Source organism: Hevea brasiliensis, chromosome 14 (assembly GCF_030052815.1).
Source record: "Hevea brasiliensis isolate MT/VB/25A 57/8 chromosome 14, ASM3005281v1, whole genome shotgun sequence".
Classification (NCBI taxonomy): Eukaryota; Viridiplantae; Streptophyta; class Magnoliopsida; order Malpighiales; family Euphorbiaceae; genus Hevea; species Hevea brasiliensis.
Genome location: NC_079506.1, coordinates 90,205,685 through 90,219,710, shown reverse-complemented (window position 1 = coordinate 90,219,710; position 14,026 = coordinate 90,205,685). Strand labels below are relative to the sequence as shown.

The following is a 14,026-nucleotide window of genomic DNA, read 5'->3' as shown; positions in this document are numbered from 1 at the left end:
ATCCAAAGAGCTATGAAAATTACCAATTGAAGTAACTTAACACACCTTCAGCCATACCAGCAATCCATATACCCATCCTTCAAAATGCAAAGAATCTAATGCTTATCCAAGCTTTCACCGCTTAGCCATCAAGTCAATTATCATTCAAAATCCCCAAACCAACAAATCAAAAGAGATAGTCATGCTCAAAAAGAATTCTAGGACAATTGATAACCAAAGTATCTCAACATGGAATGATAGAATTGAATAGATGAATAGTTTTCCAATCCCATAGGCAAATTCCCTACTCCTATCTCCACTAATGTAGCAAGTACTATCAAGAGATCAAAGGTCTTTTTAGGGATGTAATGGGGCCATGGGGTTCAAAATGAGGCTAAGAAGAAAAATGGGTAAAAAGGATTCAAAGCATGAGAATATTTTCAATTTTGACAACATAAGGTACACTTTATTAAATCTTTTTCTCTTTTTTTTTAATATAGGAGAAAGAAATACACAATGAGGATTGTCAAGTGCTAGCATATTTTACAAGACACATAAAATGGAGGGACATTTTGATACTTTAGACTTATATTTTGCATTTTCTTTTGATGCTTGTCCCTAGAATTTGCCACCCCCAAACTCATTTCTTTTAATACTTTGGGTGGATTTCTTTCATTTTGAATGGCAATAGTGAAAAGCACATACACTAGCACTTTTACAAGATGACAAGCATTTCTTCTCCCTTTTATTGTATTTTTTTTTATTTTTTTTTATTTTTTTTTATTTTTTTATGTACCTAATATTATGAATAATTATTCTCATGAAAAGGGTTGGAGTGTTTGGTTCATTGGCTAGGTGGTAATAAGGATTTCAAGAAAAATTAGGGATAAAAAGGCTCAAAGGGGTTTGCAAGGGTCAATTTTAATTAGGAAATAGGGCCAAAGGTTTAAAATGAGGAGGTTTAAATCAAAGAATGCCTAATCATCTCTCTTTTCAAGTACAGGCTGGTACTTCGCCTTGAAAGGTTTAGAAAATTTGTTCTAGGATTGGTGAGACATCATTTGACTACCTTATATCCAATAATTCCCTCTAAACACTTCCATCTCCAAATGACTAGTTGGGTGGCTTTTTCGCTAAGAAGATATAGGCAAGGGATAGACACTTCAAAACCTTGCACCTTTTAGGAAACTTTCAATCCACAAACCCAACTAAAGGTGAGTCAAATCACTCTCATAGGCACATTTTCAATACTCAAGGGATTTGGCAAAAGATTTTAATGCATGGTGTATGATTCCTAAGATGAGTAATGCATTAACTAAATGGAGGGAGTCTATTTGTATGTTTGTGTGCAATGTAATGTATAATGTGTATGTAAATGTGTAATGTGTGTGTGTGTATGGATGTATATGTAAAATATTTACAATATATGTAAATGGAATGGAATGAAATGCTCCTATACTCAAAATGTGAAAAATAAAGCCAAAAATCAAAATGTGCACCCCCAAACTCAAAATTGGACATTGTCCTCAATGTCGCAAGCAGCAGATAACCAAAACTCAAAGCAAATAATATTGACCAGGAATTGTAAAAATTAAGAGCAAAAAGAAAGAGTTACCTGGTATGAGAATTCAAGATACAGGGATGAATAAGAAGTCGCATGTGTTATGCAGAGTTAAGTGCTGTCTAGAGCATGTGCATAGGTAAGGTGCATAAGCCATGCGGTGCTGCATAAGAGGCAATATATGTTGCATAGGCTATGCAGGACAGTTGCATAAGGGGAATACAACCTGTGCAGTTCTGCAGAAGTAGCAGAAAGAGTTGCACAGGCTATGCAAAATATTTGCATAAAGAAATTCATAGCCTGTGCAGTGTATACAAAAGCTGCTACATGGGAATTGGCAAGGGAAATGTACAACCAGCAGTACAAGTATTGAAATATATACAGAGTATGGGCAAATATGTACAAAAAGGCAATAAGTGCAATAAAAATTAAAGAAGACTAATGTAATAGCTATCCAATAAAACTTCAAGAAAAACAGAATTTAAAACAAACTAATTCAGAACTAACAAAAAAAATCCAAAACAAACCATAAATGTTTGAACATACTTACAAAGGAAAGGTCCTACAAGATTGAACAAAAGTAAAACAGAAGCTAATCTATGTCTATTGTTTTGCCTTTGTCCAAGGATGTGGTTAAGGGGCTGGTGGTGGGGGTGTCGCTTGTGGAGGAGAATTGGGATTAGGGGGTATCGATGACAATGGAGAGATTTCGAGAGGGGAAGGTGGACGGGAATGGGGAGGGGACTCCATTGCCGATGGAGAAGATGGAAGAGATAAGGGGGAAATGAAAATGTAGGGGGAAATTTAGGGTTTACGTGATGAAAGTGCTAGTGGAGAAGACGGGATAGAGACGGTGAGAATGCCGAAAGGAATGGAGGTTGAAGGACGGTCGTGGGGTGAAGAGGCGGGAAGTGGAGGTGGGGATTTTTGTTTGCCGAAAATGAATTTGAATCGGGTTTGTAAGAGACTGCATAAGGGGAAAATGATTTATGCATAACCTGTGCACTCTTTTATACATGTTTCAGAATGATTTAAACTTCAGAGAAATGGCTTATGCACAAGTGCATAAGTCATGCACTGTCCTTATGCATGTTTCGGTAGGTATTGAAATCTTGGGTTGGTGGTCATGCAGTTGTGCATAGGTCATGCAGCTTCCTTATGCAAGTTTCGGTGACCCTTGAAATGCTGAGGAGCGAAGGTTATGCATCTCTCGGCAGAAGTGGTTGTTCAGAAAATCGGGTCATGCAGAAGTGCATAGGTTATGCACTCTGCTCATGCACTGTTCGGCAATTTTTGGAATTTTGGGTTGGTGGTCATGCAGTTGTGCATAAGTCATGCACTCTGCTTATGCACTCTTCGGTGGGTTTTGAAATTCAGAATCTTTGGTTATGCAGAAGTGCATAAGCTATGCACATTGCTTATGCAGGTCTCGGCAACTTTGGTTTTTCTGGGTTTCTGGTCATGCAGAAGTGCATAGGTTATGCACTCTGCTTATGCACCCCTCGGCAAGTTTGAATTTTTGGAGTTCTTGGTTATGCGGAAGTGCATAACTTATGCACCTTCCTTATGCACCCCTCGGCAAGTTTGATTTTTCCGGTTTACGGTCGTGCAGAAGTGCATAGGTTATGCACTCTGCTTATGCACCCCTCGGCAGAATTGGAAATTCAGAGTTTTTGGTTATGCAGAAGTGCATAGGTTATGCACTCTGCTTATGCAGACTTCGGCAGAGAGAGAAAATGCAGAATTTGAAGTTGTGCAAATGTGCATAAGTCATGCACTCACCTTATGCAAGTTTCGACAGGTATGAAATTTGACAAAATGAGGTTATGCAGAGTTGCATAAGCTATGCACTCTCCTTATGCACTTGCAATAAAGGTGGAAAATGGCAAGAATTGTGGTTATGCAGGATTGCATAAGCTATGCAGTTGCTTATGCACAATTTAACAAGATCAAGAATGCAATAGAACATGGATTGCAAGTGTGAAAAATACCCTAGAATGAGGAAATATAATTCCATGAAGCATAAACCATGAGAATTTTCACCAAAAACACATCAATATATACAAAGTATATCAAAAAGGCATCACACAAGCATGTAAAAAAAAATGGATCCTACATAAAAGACCTTTGAGAACTATGCCATTTTAAGACAAATTCTGCAAATCAACATTTAGCACATAAAACTTCATAAAATTTGCATGAAGTTGCATCTAACCACAAATGATGAAATGAAGTCTCCAAGTTTTGCCAAGAAAATGCAGCATTTTTACCTTGAATCCTACAACCCAAAGAAGCTCAAAACTGCAAAAATGACTCACTTACCACCATATTAAGATTAAAATCACACATACTTAAAAGTCTCACACCCAACCTCACCAAAAACACAAGCCATCTGCTGCAAACACCCTCTTTGCTGCAGAATTTCATTTTGCTTCTGCATGAACTAGATTGCAGCTCCTGCACAGATTATGCAGCAAAAACTTATCAGTTCTTTTTTACCCATTTCGGTTCGGTTCGGTTTGTAAAACTTACGGTTCAATTTTTATAATTTAATTCGGTTCAATTCGGTTCGGTTCAGTTCGGTTTGAACCGAATGCTCACCCCTAGCTAAGAGGGGGCTAAGGCTTGTTCAAATAGTTTAATTTCTCTCTATTTATTTATTTATTTATTACGGATAGCCCAATCACCCCAATCAATTAAAGTTTATCATCTGATTTTGTATATATAGCATATTGAATCTTATATTTTAGCACTAAGATTATAATTTATTTGTTCTATATAGTTTTTTCATTTATTTAATTTGTATCATATACCATACGTAGCATTAATAAAAGATTTCCCTTTTCTCTAATAAAAATGAAAAGTGAAGTTGGATTTTGATTTTAATTATTCAACCAAATTTTAAATTTTACATTATCCTATCTTCATCAATTTTTATTTTATTGTATTTAAATTCTTTTAATTATTTATCACATTTAAAAAATAAAGAAATATTAATTATTTTTTTAATTTTATTATTTATTTTTATCAAATACAATAAACTAATAAACAATTAAATGAGATAAAAAAATTTAATTTAATTAATTATAAGTACACCTTTTTCTAAAATAAAATTATTTCATTATTTTTTTAATTATTATATAAAATTCAACTATAACATATAAAAATAAATAGAGATGAACTCCTAAAAACTCAAATTTCAATGCACATGGTATGTGTATAAATGAAAATATGCATAGAGTAGGAAATTTGATTGGGGTGCCTTCCCCACTCAATTAATTACTATTACTTTATGACAGGAAGGAATGGCATAATGATCAAGAACCTTCCAACATTATTGCCCTATGCCCATTTGCCCTTCCATCATACATCTCTTTCACCACAATTTTTGCTCTATCATGAATTTACACATGCTTAATCATAAAATATATAAATTGTTTTTTATTTACGTAGCTCCAATTAAAATTTGGACTCAAAATTTTATGATTATTAAAAAAATATAATATTATTAAGATAAAACTTATATTTTAATATAAATAGTTTTGTTTTCCAAATAAGGAAATCTTAAAATTTTTATTTATGAATTCTTGTCGCTTATTCTTTTATTTCTCATTTAATGAAGTATAATTTTTTTTATATATTTTAAATTTTTAATTAAATAGAAAAATATGCATATTTAAATTTATAATCTCTTGTATAATAATTTAAACATTATTAGACAATAGGAAAAAGAAAAAAAAATGATCTTAAATTGAATGCATTATCATTAAAAAATATTATATAATAAATACATAAACTATATTTATTAAAATAAATAATTATTGAAAAAGGGGTTAATGGGTCACATACATTTCCTCACTATTTCCATGTGTGAAGTAGAATAAACATTTTTCTAATTCAATAATCAATATATAGTTATTATTATTATTATTATTATTAAATTAAGAGAAATCAATAATAAATGCTTTCTCAAGAGAGGATAAACTAAAAACACAAGTAAATTAAATAAAAAAAAAAATAATCCCATCAAAATAAATAAATAAATGATGTTACCAAAGGAACAACTATGATGCCAAGTCCAAAATCAATCAATCAATCAATCGATGGCCATGTATTTGACTATTTTTTTGTGTGAAAACAAACAAAATTGTGTGCCCATTTCATTGTTTCTTTCACTTTTCTTGCTAAACATATGAAAATTTTTTATTAATAAATTTCTAATCCACTCATCAGCATATTTTTTAAATTATTTGATAATAAAATTTTTATATTTAAAATAAAATTTCTAAATTATAATATTATTACTTTTTTAAATATAATAAATAATTAAAAAAAATTAAATACCATAAATAAAAGTGAAAAAAGGCATTAATATAATATAATTGTATTCATATTTATATTTCAATATTTTGAAGTTACTTTTTATTAATTTTATTTATATATATATATGTGTGTGTGTACGCGCGCGAGCGCGCGCTCGGATCTCTCTCTATATATATTTTAGTAAACCTTTAAATATTAAGATTATGTTTGAATTTGAGAAAAATAAGAGAGAAAGAAAAATTATGAAAAAAAAAATATTTTCTCTTCTCTTTTGTTTGAGAATGAGGAAAAATTGAGAACGATAGAAAATAAGGGTGAATTATAACAAATGAATGTCACTATTTATTTTCTTTCATTTTAAAGAAAGTAAGTGAAAAATAAATAAAATTATTTTTTTATCCTTAAATTTATTTACTTTAATTTCAAATAAAAATAACAAAATAAATATTTTACCATTTGAAAAGTAACTTTTCTTTCTTTTTTTTCTCCCTAATAATCAATCAAGGAGAAAAAAAACTTTAAAATTATTTTTATGTTTCTTTCTTATTTTTCTTCATTTATTTTCTTTTCTCCCGAACAAAGTTACAAATATAGTGTAAATGGGGTAAAAGGAACTTTTAGTAGGCCTATCCATAAACACCAAAGAAAAGAGTTTCCATCTTCAGCAATAGAAAAAGTGTTAATGATTAATCATAAAGTACCAAAATGAAAGGAAAAGTATCCACTTATGCATAGAGAGATAGAGAGAGGGAGTGTAGTATCAAAAAGGTTTGGAATAATAAAGAGTTTGTGTCAAATGCATTGGATCCATTTCATAATAGTTCTTCTCAAAATGGAAATTAACACAAAGACAAATAAGAGACCATTAATTAATTACATAAAAAAAAAAACACAAAATTCTAATCAACCATGACATGGGTAATATATATGTATATATTTACATCTACCCCTTTTATGAATACCATCTAATTCCCCTTACTGATTTCTTAAAATATTAAAAATGTGAAGATATTTATATATTGTAATTAAGATAAAAGGCAATGCAAAATTATAATATGTCTTACCCCATTTCCCTAAACTTGAATTTCAGTTGCTTTCACACTTTCATTTTGTCTTATTCCTAACTCATTTGTCCCATTGAAGCTGCCTCTGCCACTAATTTTCCCTTTATCACCACTATTGTCACCAACACCCCCATCTCTCCTTTTTATGACGCCAACTTTCACCAAGAGCTCCTCACCCCAATCTCCCAAATTCAAAACAATGTAAGTTCCAATTCCACCAATCAACCCATAAGCAATAGAATAGGTCAAAGGCATCAAAATCAACGTCACAAATGCTGGTATAGCTTGCCTCATATCATTCCATTCAATATCCACCACTGCTCTCATCATCAACACCCCCACTAAAATCAACGGTGGCCCTATCGCCCAAGCGGGTATAGACGCTAATAACGGCGTAAAGAAAAATGCTAAGAAAAAATATCCGGCAACAGTTAATGCAGTCAGTCCTGTTCGTCCACCTTCACGTATACCTGTTGACGATTCAATATAAGCAGTGACCGGAGATGTACCGAGCAATGATCCCACAACAATTGACGTGGCATCTGACATGAAAGCAAAGTATTGACCCTCAAAATTTCCATTTTGATCTAAAAATCCAGCAAACTTAGCCATTGAATACAAAGTACCAGTTGTGTCCAAAATGTCTACATATAAGAACGTAACCAAAGCCTCCCAAAAATAGCCTTTCCCCATACTCTTAAAGCTTAGAGCCCCAGCTGTACTTTTTATTACATGTACATCCACCACCTTCTTAAAATACTCATGTGCTGAATTCCCTGCAACGGTGTTAGGAAACGCCGTTACTCTTGTGTCACGGAACCATGAAACGGCCGTTACTAAAACAATTCCATATATAATTGCTCCTTTAATATTCTTCACTAAGCAATAAGCAATAATCACAAACCCAACTATTCCAAGCCATAATGTTGGGCTCTCCATTCTGTCACGGAGACACAGAATATCCCCTGATACGGTGCCGTCTTGTATCAAAGCAATAGTGCCGTTAGCTAACGTTGTGACAGGAGCTAACAACGCACGTGACGATCTCGGGCAGCCTCCGAGTGTGACCAGCGTCGATGGACTGTACCCAACTAATCCGAGTCCTTGGTTGTTTTGTAAGCCGATAAATGCGAGGAAAAGACCGATACCAGCAGAGGAGCTGATCCGAACCGGTTTTGGGATGAGTTTCGCGAGTTGTGCTCGCAACCCAATTGCAGATATCGCTAAAAAGATCAAACCTTCCATGAAAACTGCAGCTAATGCGCTCCCATATGAAACATTACCAGACCCGTGAAACCCAACGACTGTGTAAGCGAAATAAGCGTTTGCGCCCATGCCTGGAGCCAACCCTAGAGGAAGATTAGCGAAAGCACCCATTATCACACACCCAATAAGGGAAGAAGCTATAGTGGCTACTATAAGGTCTTTACGTATTTTCTCTAAACAAGAAGCGTAGCCTGGATTAACTGGGTCGAACTTGCAAGAATCGTCAGGTTGGATGACTCGAAGGGATGACCCAGTACAGTTGGAAACGCGGATGGTTGGGTCAGAGCAGAGAGGGACACAGTCGGAGACAGAGCAGGTACCGCCACTGTCAGTGAGGATGGAAGCGTTGACGGCGAGGATGTAAGCCATGGTGAGGAAAGTGGCTGTTCCAGCACGTAACTCGGTAGTGAAGGTCGAGTTTCGCTCGGCAAGTTTGAATCGCTTGCCTAGCCGAGAGTTGGCAACGAAGGTGTTCAGCCTGGCTAAAGGCTTTTGGTTCGGTGGTGGTGGTTGAAATCCAGCCTCCATGTCCATGACCATCCAAAACTGTAACTTTTTGTTAATGGGTTTCTTCCCTACACCAATATAAGAGAGATAAAGAGAGAGAGAAAATAGGTGAAGGAGATTTGTTGTAGGTTGAAGAAGAAGAAGGAGGAGGAGAAGAGGATATAGAAAAAGATTCTAAGGATGGGATCTGTTTTTTAAATAAGAGGAAAGTATCTAATGGGTTTTTGATTTTGTGGTAAGTTATGGATGAATCTCTGTATGTTTTTAAAGTTCATATTTTAAAAATTAATAATTAATTATGAATTTTTATATTTTTAAATTGTATGATGAACATTTATCTTAATTTTCTTATTTTTTTATAAATTAATAATTTTTAAAAAGAAATTGAGTTATTAATATTTGTGTCTTTGATTTCTCACACATTATAAAACATACAACCAAAATAAACTATTAATTTAATATTAGAGAGTAAATTTTATAATATTAGAGCCATCTTTAATAATTATAAATTTATGAATTCAAAATTCATCAAAATCCAATCAATTAAAAAAAAAATTAATACAACAACCTTGTTAATGTCATATTTTACTTTATATATTTTAAGAATGAGTTTTCTATATGAATGATTTTAAAAGCATATTCATTTAAAATTCTTAAATAATTTAAAAAATATTTTTAATAAAATTGAACACTAATAATTAAAAAAATTCAAACAATTGTATTTATATGCACAAATTTTCTATTTCTAAATATAGAAAAGGAATCTTGTGATTGGTGTGCTCAAAATGTTGAGCCTATTAACCCCCAGTATCTATAGGAAGTAGCAGTTTAGGATGAAAATAAAAGAAAGATTTGCCACCATTTAAGGATCTGTAGAGAGGATTCCAAGTTTGTTAGGATAGTCTGGTGGTTAACTGAGATAGTCTCATCCCCCATTAATTTGACTTTTTTCATATCAACATGATAATTAAATATTACGAATCGATAAATCGATAATGAGTTATCTATCAATATATTTCATTTAAGTATCATTAAAAAATTCAATTTTAATATACATAAGTTGAACTTGAAAATTATTGAATTTTTATCTTATCAAATTAATAAATTTAACTTTGAATGAAAATAAAAAAAAAATTACTTAACTCATTATAAAATAATCCCATAAAGTCTATACATTTATGCTAGAAAGCTAAGAATATGATTATATTTTATATTATATTTCTTAAAAAATAATAAATTAATAAACCTCAATATCATAGGAAAATTTCTACTTATATTTTGTCCATCATAGATATAAGATATAAATATATGAGACTCGTATATTTAATAAGTAAATTTTATCGTACATCTCATATTTTGTGTTCATAATTGACCGAATATAAGAAAAAAAATTCCCAAAATTATATTTCATGAAATATAATAATCATTCTCATAAATTATGGTGTTCAAAATATACCATATATGAAATAGCAATATGCTATATATAATTAATAATATATTGTCAACACAAACTAGTTTTCCTTATTAATTATAGGACCAGCACACATGACAATTTTTTTTTTCCTTATCAAGTCAAAAAATACTTTTATATATAGCATTCATGTCTATATATATTCATATCGTAGATGGAAATTAAGTAAAATACCTATTAATTAAAAATAATTCTAATTATTTAAATAGCATACAAATTATTTATTAACAATATTTTTGACCAAATAAGAAACTAATTTGTAATTTTTAATGTAGAAGATCATGCTTCCTATTAATTGGAGCACCAATATACTTTAGTTATGATATTTTAAGTGTTGGGATCTAAGTCTTATGTTGGGAGTAAACAAGAATGAAAGAGTAACTTAATTCATATTAAAAATGAATTAATAAATAATTTATAAAACATTTTTTTCAAATTTAATATTAAATTTAAATTTCAAATTAACTAAAAAAATATCATCATATATATTAAGAGAAGAGATATTCCTAATCAATTTGTGTAATTCACAAGTTTAATTTAAAGAAAAACCAAAAAATTTTTTATTTAGTAGTGCATTTATGATTGGCCCAAGGCAGCAAACATGTGCAACCCAAGAACATTGAGTATGAATCAAGAATAGGGTGGTGGTAATAACTTCACAAGACTATTTGTTCTTCTTGGAGAGACATGGTACTTTTTTGTATTCAATGACTATGCCTTTGCATATCCACCTCCATAGACAGGATATGGTCATGAAAGTTGCTATATTTTTACTCTCAATCTTTGCTGATTTTCCTCTATCAAGGGAATTAAGAAATTCCGATTTCAATAAAAAAAAAATAAATCAAGTCTAATTTCATCTCAAAAGTTGATTTAAGGAAAAAAAATTTATCCAAATCTTATATTTAGCACAAAATTTTTCTCTTAAATAATGTGGATAACAATTTCAAATTAGAATATTAATGGGTGTCAAATAAAAAAAAAAACTTAATATATTTGTATACAATCAATCTTTGGTTACCATAAAGACAATGAACAACTCTTGTACATGAGTGGTTGTAGTTTACTTTATGAACCCTTTACCTTTTATTTTTCTTTCCATTGCATTTTCAATTTTCTAGCTATATTAAATGAACCTACTAGTACATTTATTTCAAACCATGAAAGATTTTCAATCTTTATTTATACCTATCATTTTCTCAAAGTCAAAAGCAAAATGCTTCTCAATACAAGGATTTAGGAGTTGGGAGATTTTTATTTTGGAGTCATTCATTTTGGCTTTTTTTTTTTTTGAAGGCAATTCAATTAGTTTTATTAGGAGTTAGGAGTTATCTCTCTTTAATTAGTTTTATTAAAAGAAGAATAAATAATGATGAAAATTAAGATATATAAATCATAGATCGTAATTGGATTCCATTAGCAATGGAAAATCAATATAATTAATTATTTAAATGGCATTATCATCACAATCATCAAGCCTTTACTGGACTCCCTACCTTAATAGCATCACGTAACCACTCATTTATTGGGATTTTATTTTAGGTGATGTCAAATTTTTCTTTGAGTGATGATCATGATCATCATGGTGAAGGAATAAAATCCCAATTATTTGGATTTGGCATAAAGGTATGTTAATCAATTTTTTAATTAAAAGAAGTGGCCAACAACACCTTAACAAGCAAGGAACTTTGCTCCCACACATGGAAAACAAGACATCACAATATATATATATAGTAGGTTTCCACCTTCCAAGGACTTATTTTTCTAGTAGTGAATATCTCTTTCAATCAAGAGAGAAAGTGATAGGAACTAGTAAGAGATTAGAAGGAGTTCAATTTCATATAATTGACACATATGCATGCTTAGTTGGACCCATGTCTTGCCCACTTGAATCATAATTTCATTTAGTGACATTATCATTTAATTTGGTTACTTTATTTGATGATAACTAAATAATTAATTATTTTTTTATTCAATAGAGGCATAATAAATCGAGTAATATCTAACAAGTTACATAATAAAAAGTAGTTCTTTATATTTCTTACCATAACAGTAAATAATATCAGAATAGATAGCAGAAAATTCTCAAACTCAAAATCTCCTCACTCCTTGTACTTTCAAGATAGAGGAATAATAATCAAACTGCCCTCTAATCGGCAAGTAATCAGCAATACCTTATTTATTTCCGATTGAGATTTGAATTTAAAATATAAAAATTTTAAAAATAATTTTAATATCACTAAACTAAATTCGATTAATTTTTTTTTTTCTTATTCCTTAAGCACGAGTGTCTTTACAAAATCCCATCTTGCTTTATTAGGCAAAAAGGAAAAGAAATGCAGTTCAAAATGATGACACAATAAGATTAAACAAATTATAATTTGAGTCATTGTATTGGCCTGCAATTTCATGTTATGTGAGTCTTGAAATGGTCCAGAAGCAGTAAAAGATATATATATATATATATATATATTTTTTTTTTTTTTTTTTTTTGCCAACCCATATAAATAAATAGATATTCAAAAGTAAACATAAATTATATTTCCCCCTCCTTTTTTGTTAGTGAAAGTTGATGTTAGGTGAAAGTACACAAATTTCCCCCTCCATTCCAATTGCTTGATATCTCTTTCTCAATTTTCCCATTTGTTGGTTTAAGGCATCCAAAAGACCCCAACTTTTTCTTTTTTCCCCCTGCAATCTTCATTTTACATTTGTTAAGATCCCTCACCACTTACTTACAAATGCTTGACACCATTCATGTGAATTTTTCCTTCTCCTTTTTAAGCTTCCCTTTTCATTGTTAAAGATAACACTTAATAGATGCCAATTCAATTACTGAAAAATTAAAAATTTTAATCCAAATAAACATTTATCCATGTGAAAAATTTCTTGTATAAATTCAAAAATAAATATGTAGATTAATATATTTAATATATCATTCTCACTATATATCTTGTATCTTAAATATATGGTTTAACGAGTTTAGATAAAAAAAAAAAAAAAATTCTACCCATGACAATCATAATCAGTAACGGAGTTAGGGAGACAGGCCCCTCTAGCTTTGTAAACAAAATAAAACAATATACCATCTTACACCTAAAAAAATTTTGTAGCATTCTGAACTTCTAAAGCATCTCATAACACACCTTAACTTTTGTAAAAGTTTTATAATATACCTCAACTTTTATAAAATGGAATTAAAATACCATTTAGATCCTAATAAACAAACCACCATGTTAGTAGATCAAGAGGTGTCGTAATTCTATTTTATAAGAGTTAAGGTGTATTATAAGACGTTCACAGGAGTTGAGGTGTACCATGAAATTTTTTAAAAGTTAAAAGTACCACAAATTTTTTTTTTTTAGTAAAATTTAGAAGTGAACTTATGTATTTCATCTAAAATACTCATATATTTTTATAAATAAAAAAGTATTATAAATAGATATATATCAAATTTTTGTCCCCAAAATAAATCCTGGCTCCATTATTTATCATAATCAGTGCCTTAATGAGTGATTGTTACATATCATAATGTAAAGTATTTAAAGGAATGTCTTTTATTTATTACTCAATTACAAAACATTCATAATGTGTAATAATCATTCATTCACTATGCAATCCTCCAGATGTAAATAAGTTATTCCCATTAATTATACCCTTTTTGACTCAAGATTCTAGCTAATCTGCTATTGTAAAGTCATTTTCTTTTATCAGAAAAGCAGGTTGCAGATTAAACCACTATGAACAATGTGCAAGAAACCTGAATTAGGAATCTGTTTGCTTGCTGTAAAGGTACCAATTGAAGGTATATTATCAAGTTTTTAGGGGCAACAAATGAAGGATTAGGTTAGTGGT

At 30.8% G+C, this 14,026-nt stretch overlaps 1 protein-coding gene across 1 annotated transcript; it reads right to left on the bottom strand.

The window, feature by feature from the left end:
• Positions 1 to 6,760: 6,760 nt before the first annotated feature.
• Positions 6,761 to 8,762, bottom strand: LOC131172604 (adenine/guanine permease AZG1-like). The gene has a single exon (XM_058133821.1). It carries the CDS (start codon positions 8,731 to 8,733, stop codon positions 6,937 to 6,939), a length of 1,797 nt encoding a protein of 598 aa, XP_057989804.1. The 5' UTR covers positions 8,734 to 8,762; the 3' UTR covers positions 6,761 to 6,936.
• Positions 8,763 to 14,026: the final 5,264 nt, after the last annotated feature.

Bases quoted from the DNA above. Each gene is read 5' to 3' on its own strand.
- LOC131172604 (XM_058133821.1), bottom strand. From the start codon at position 8,733: ATGGTCATGGACATGGAGGCTGGATTTCAACCACCACCACCGAACCAA.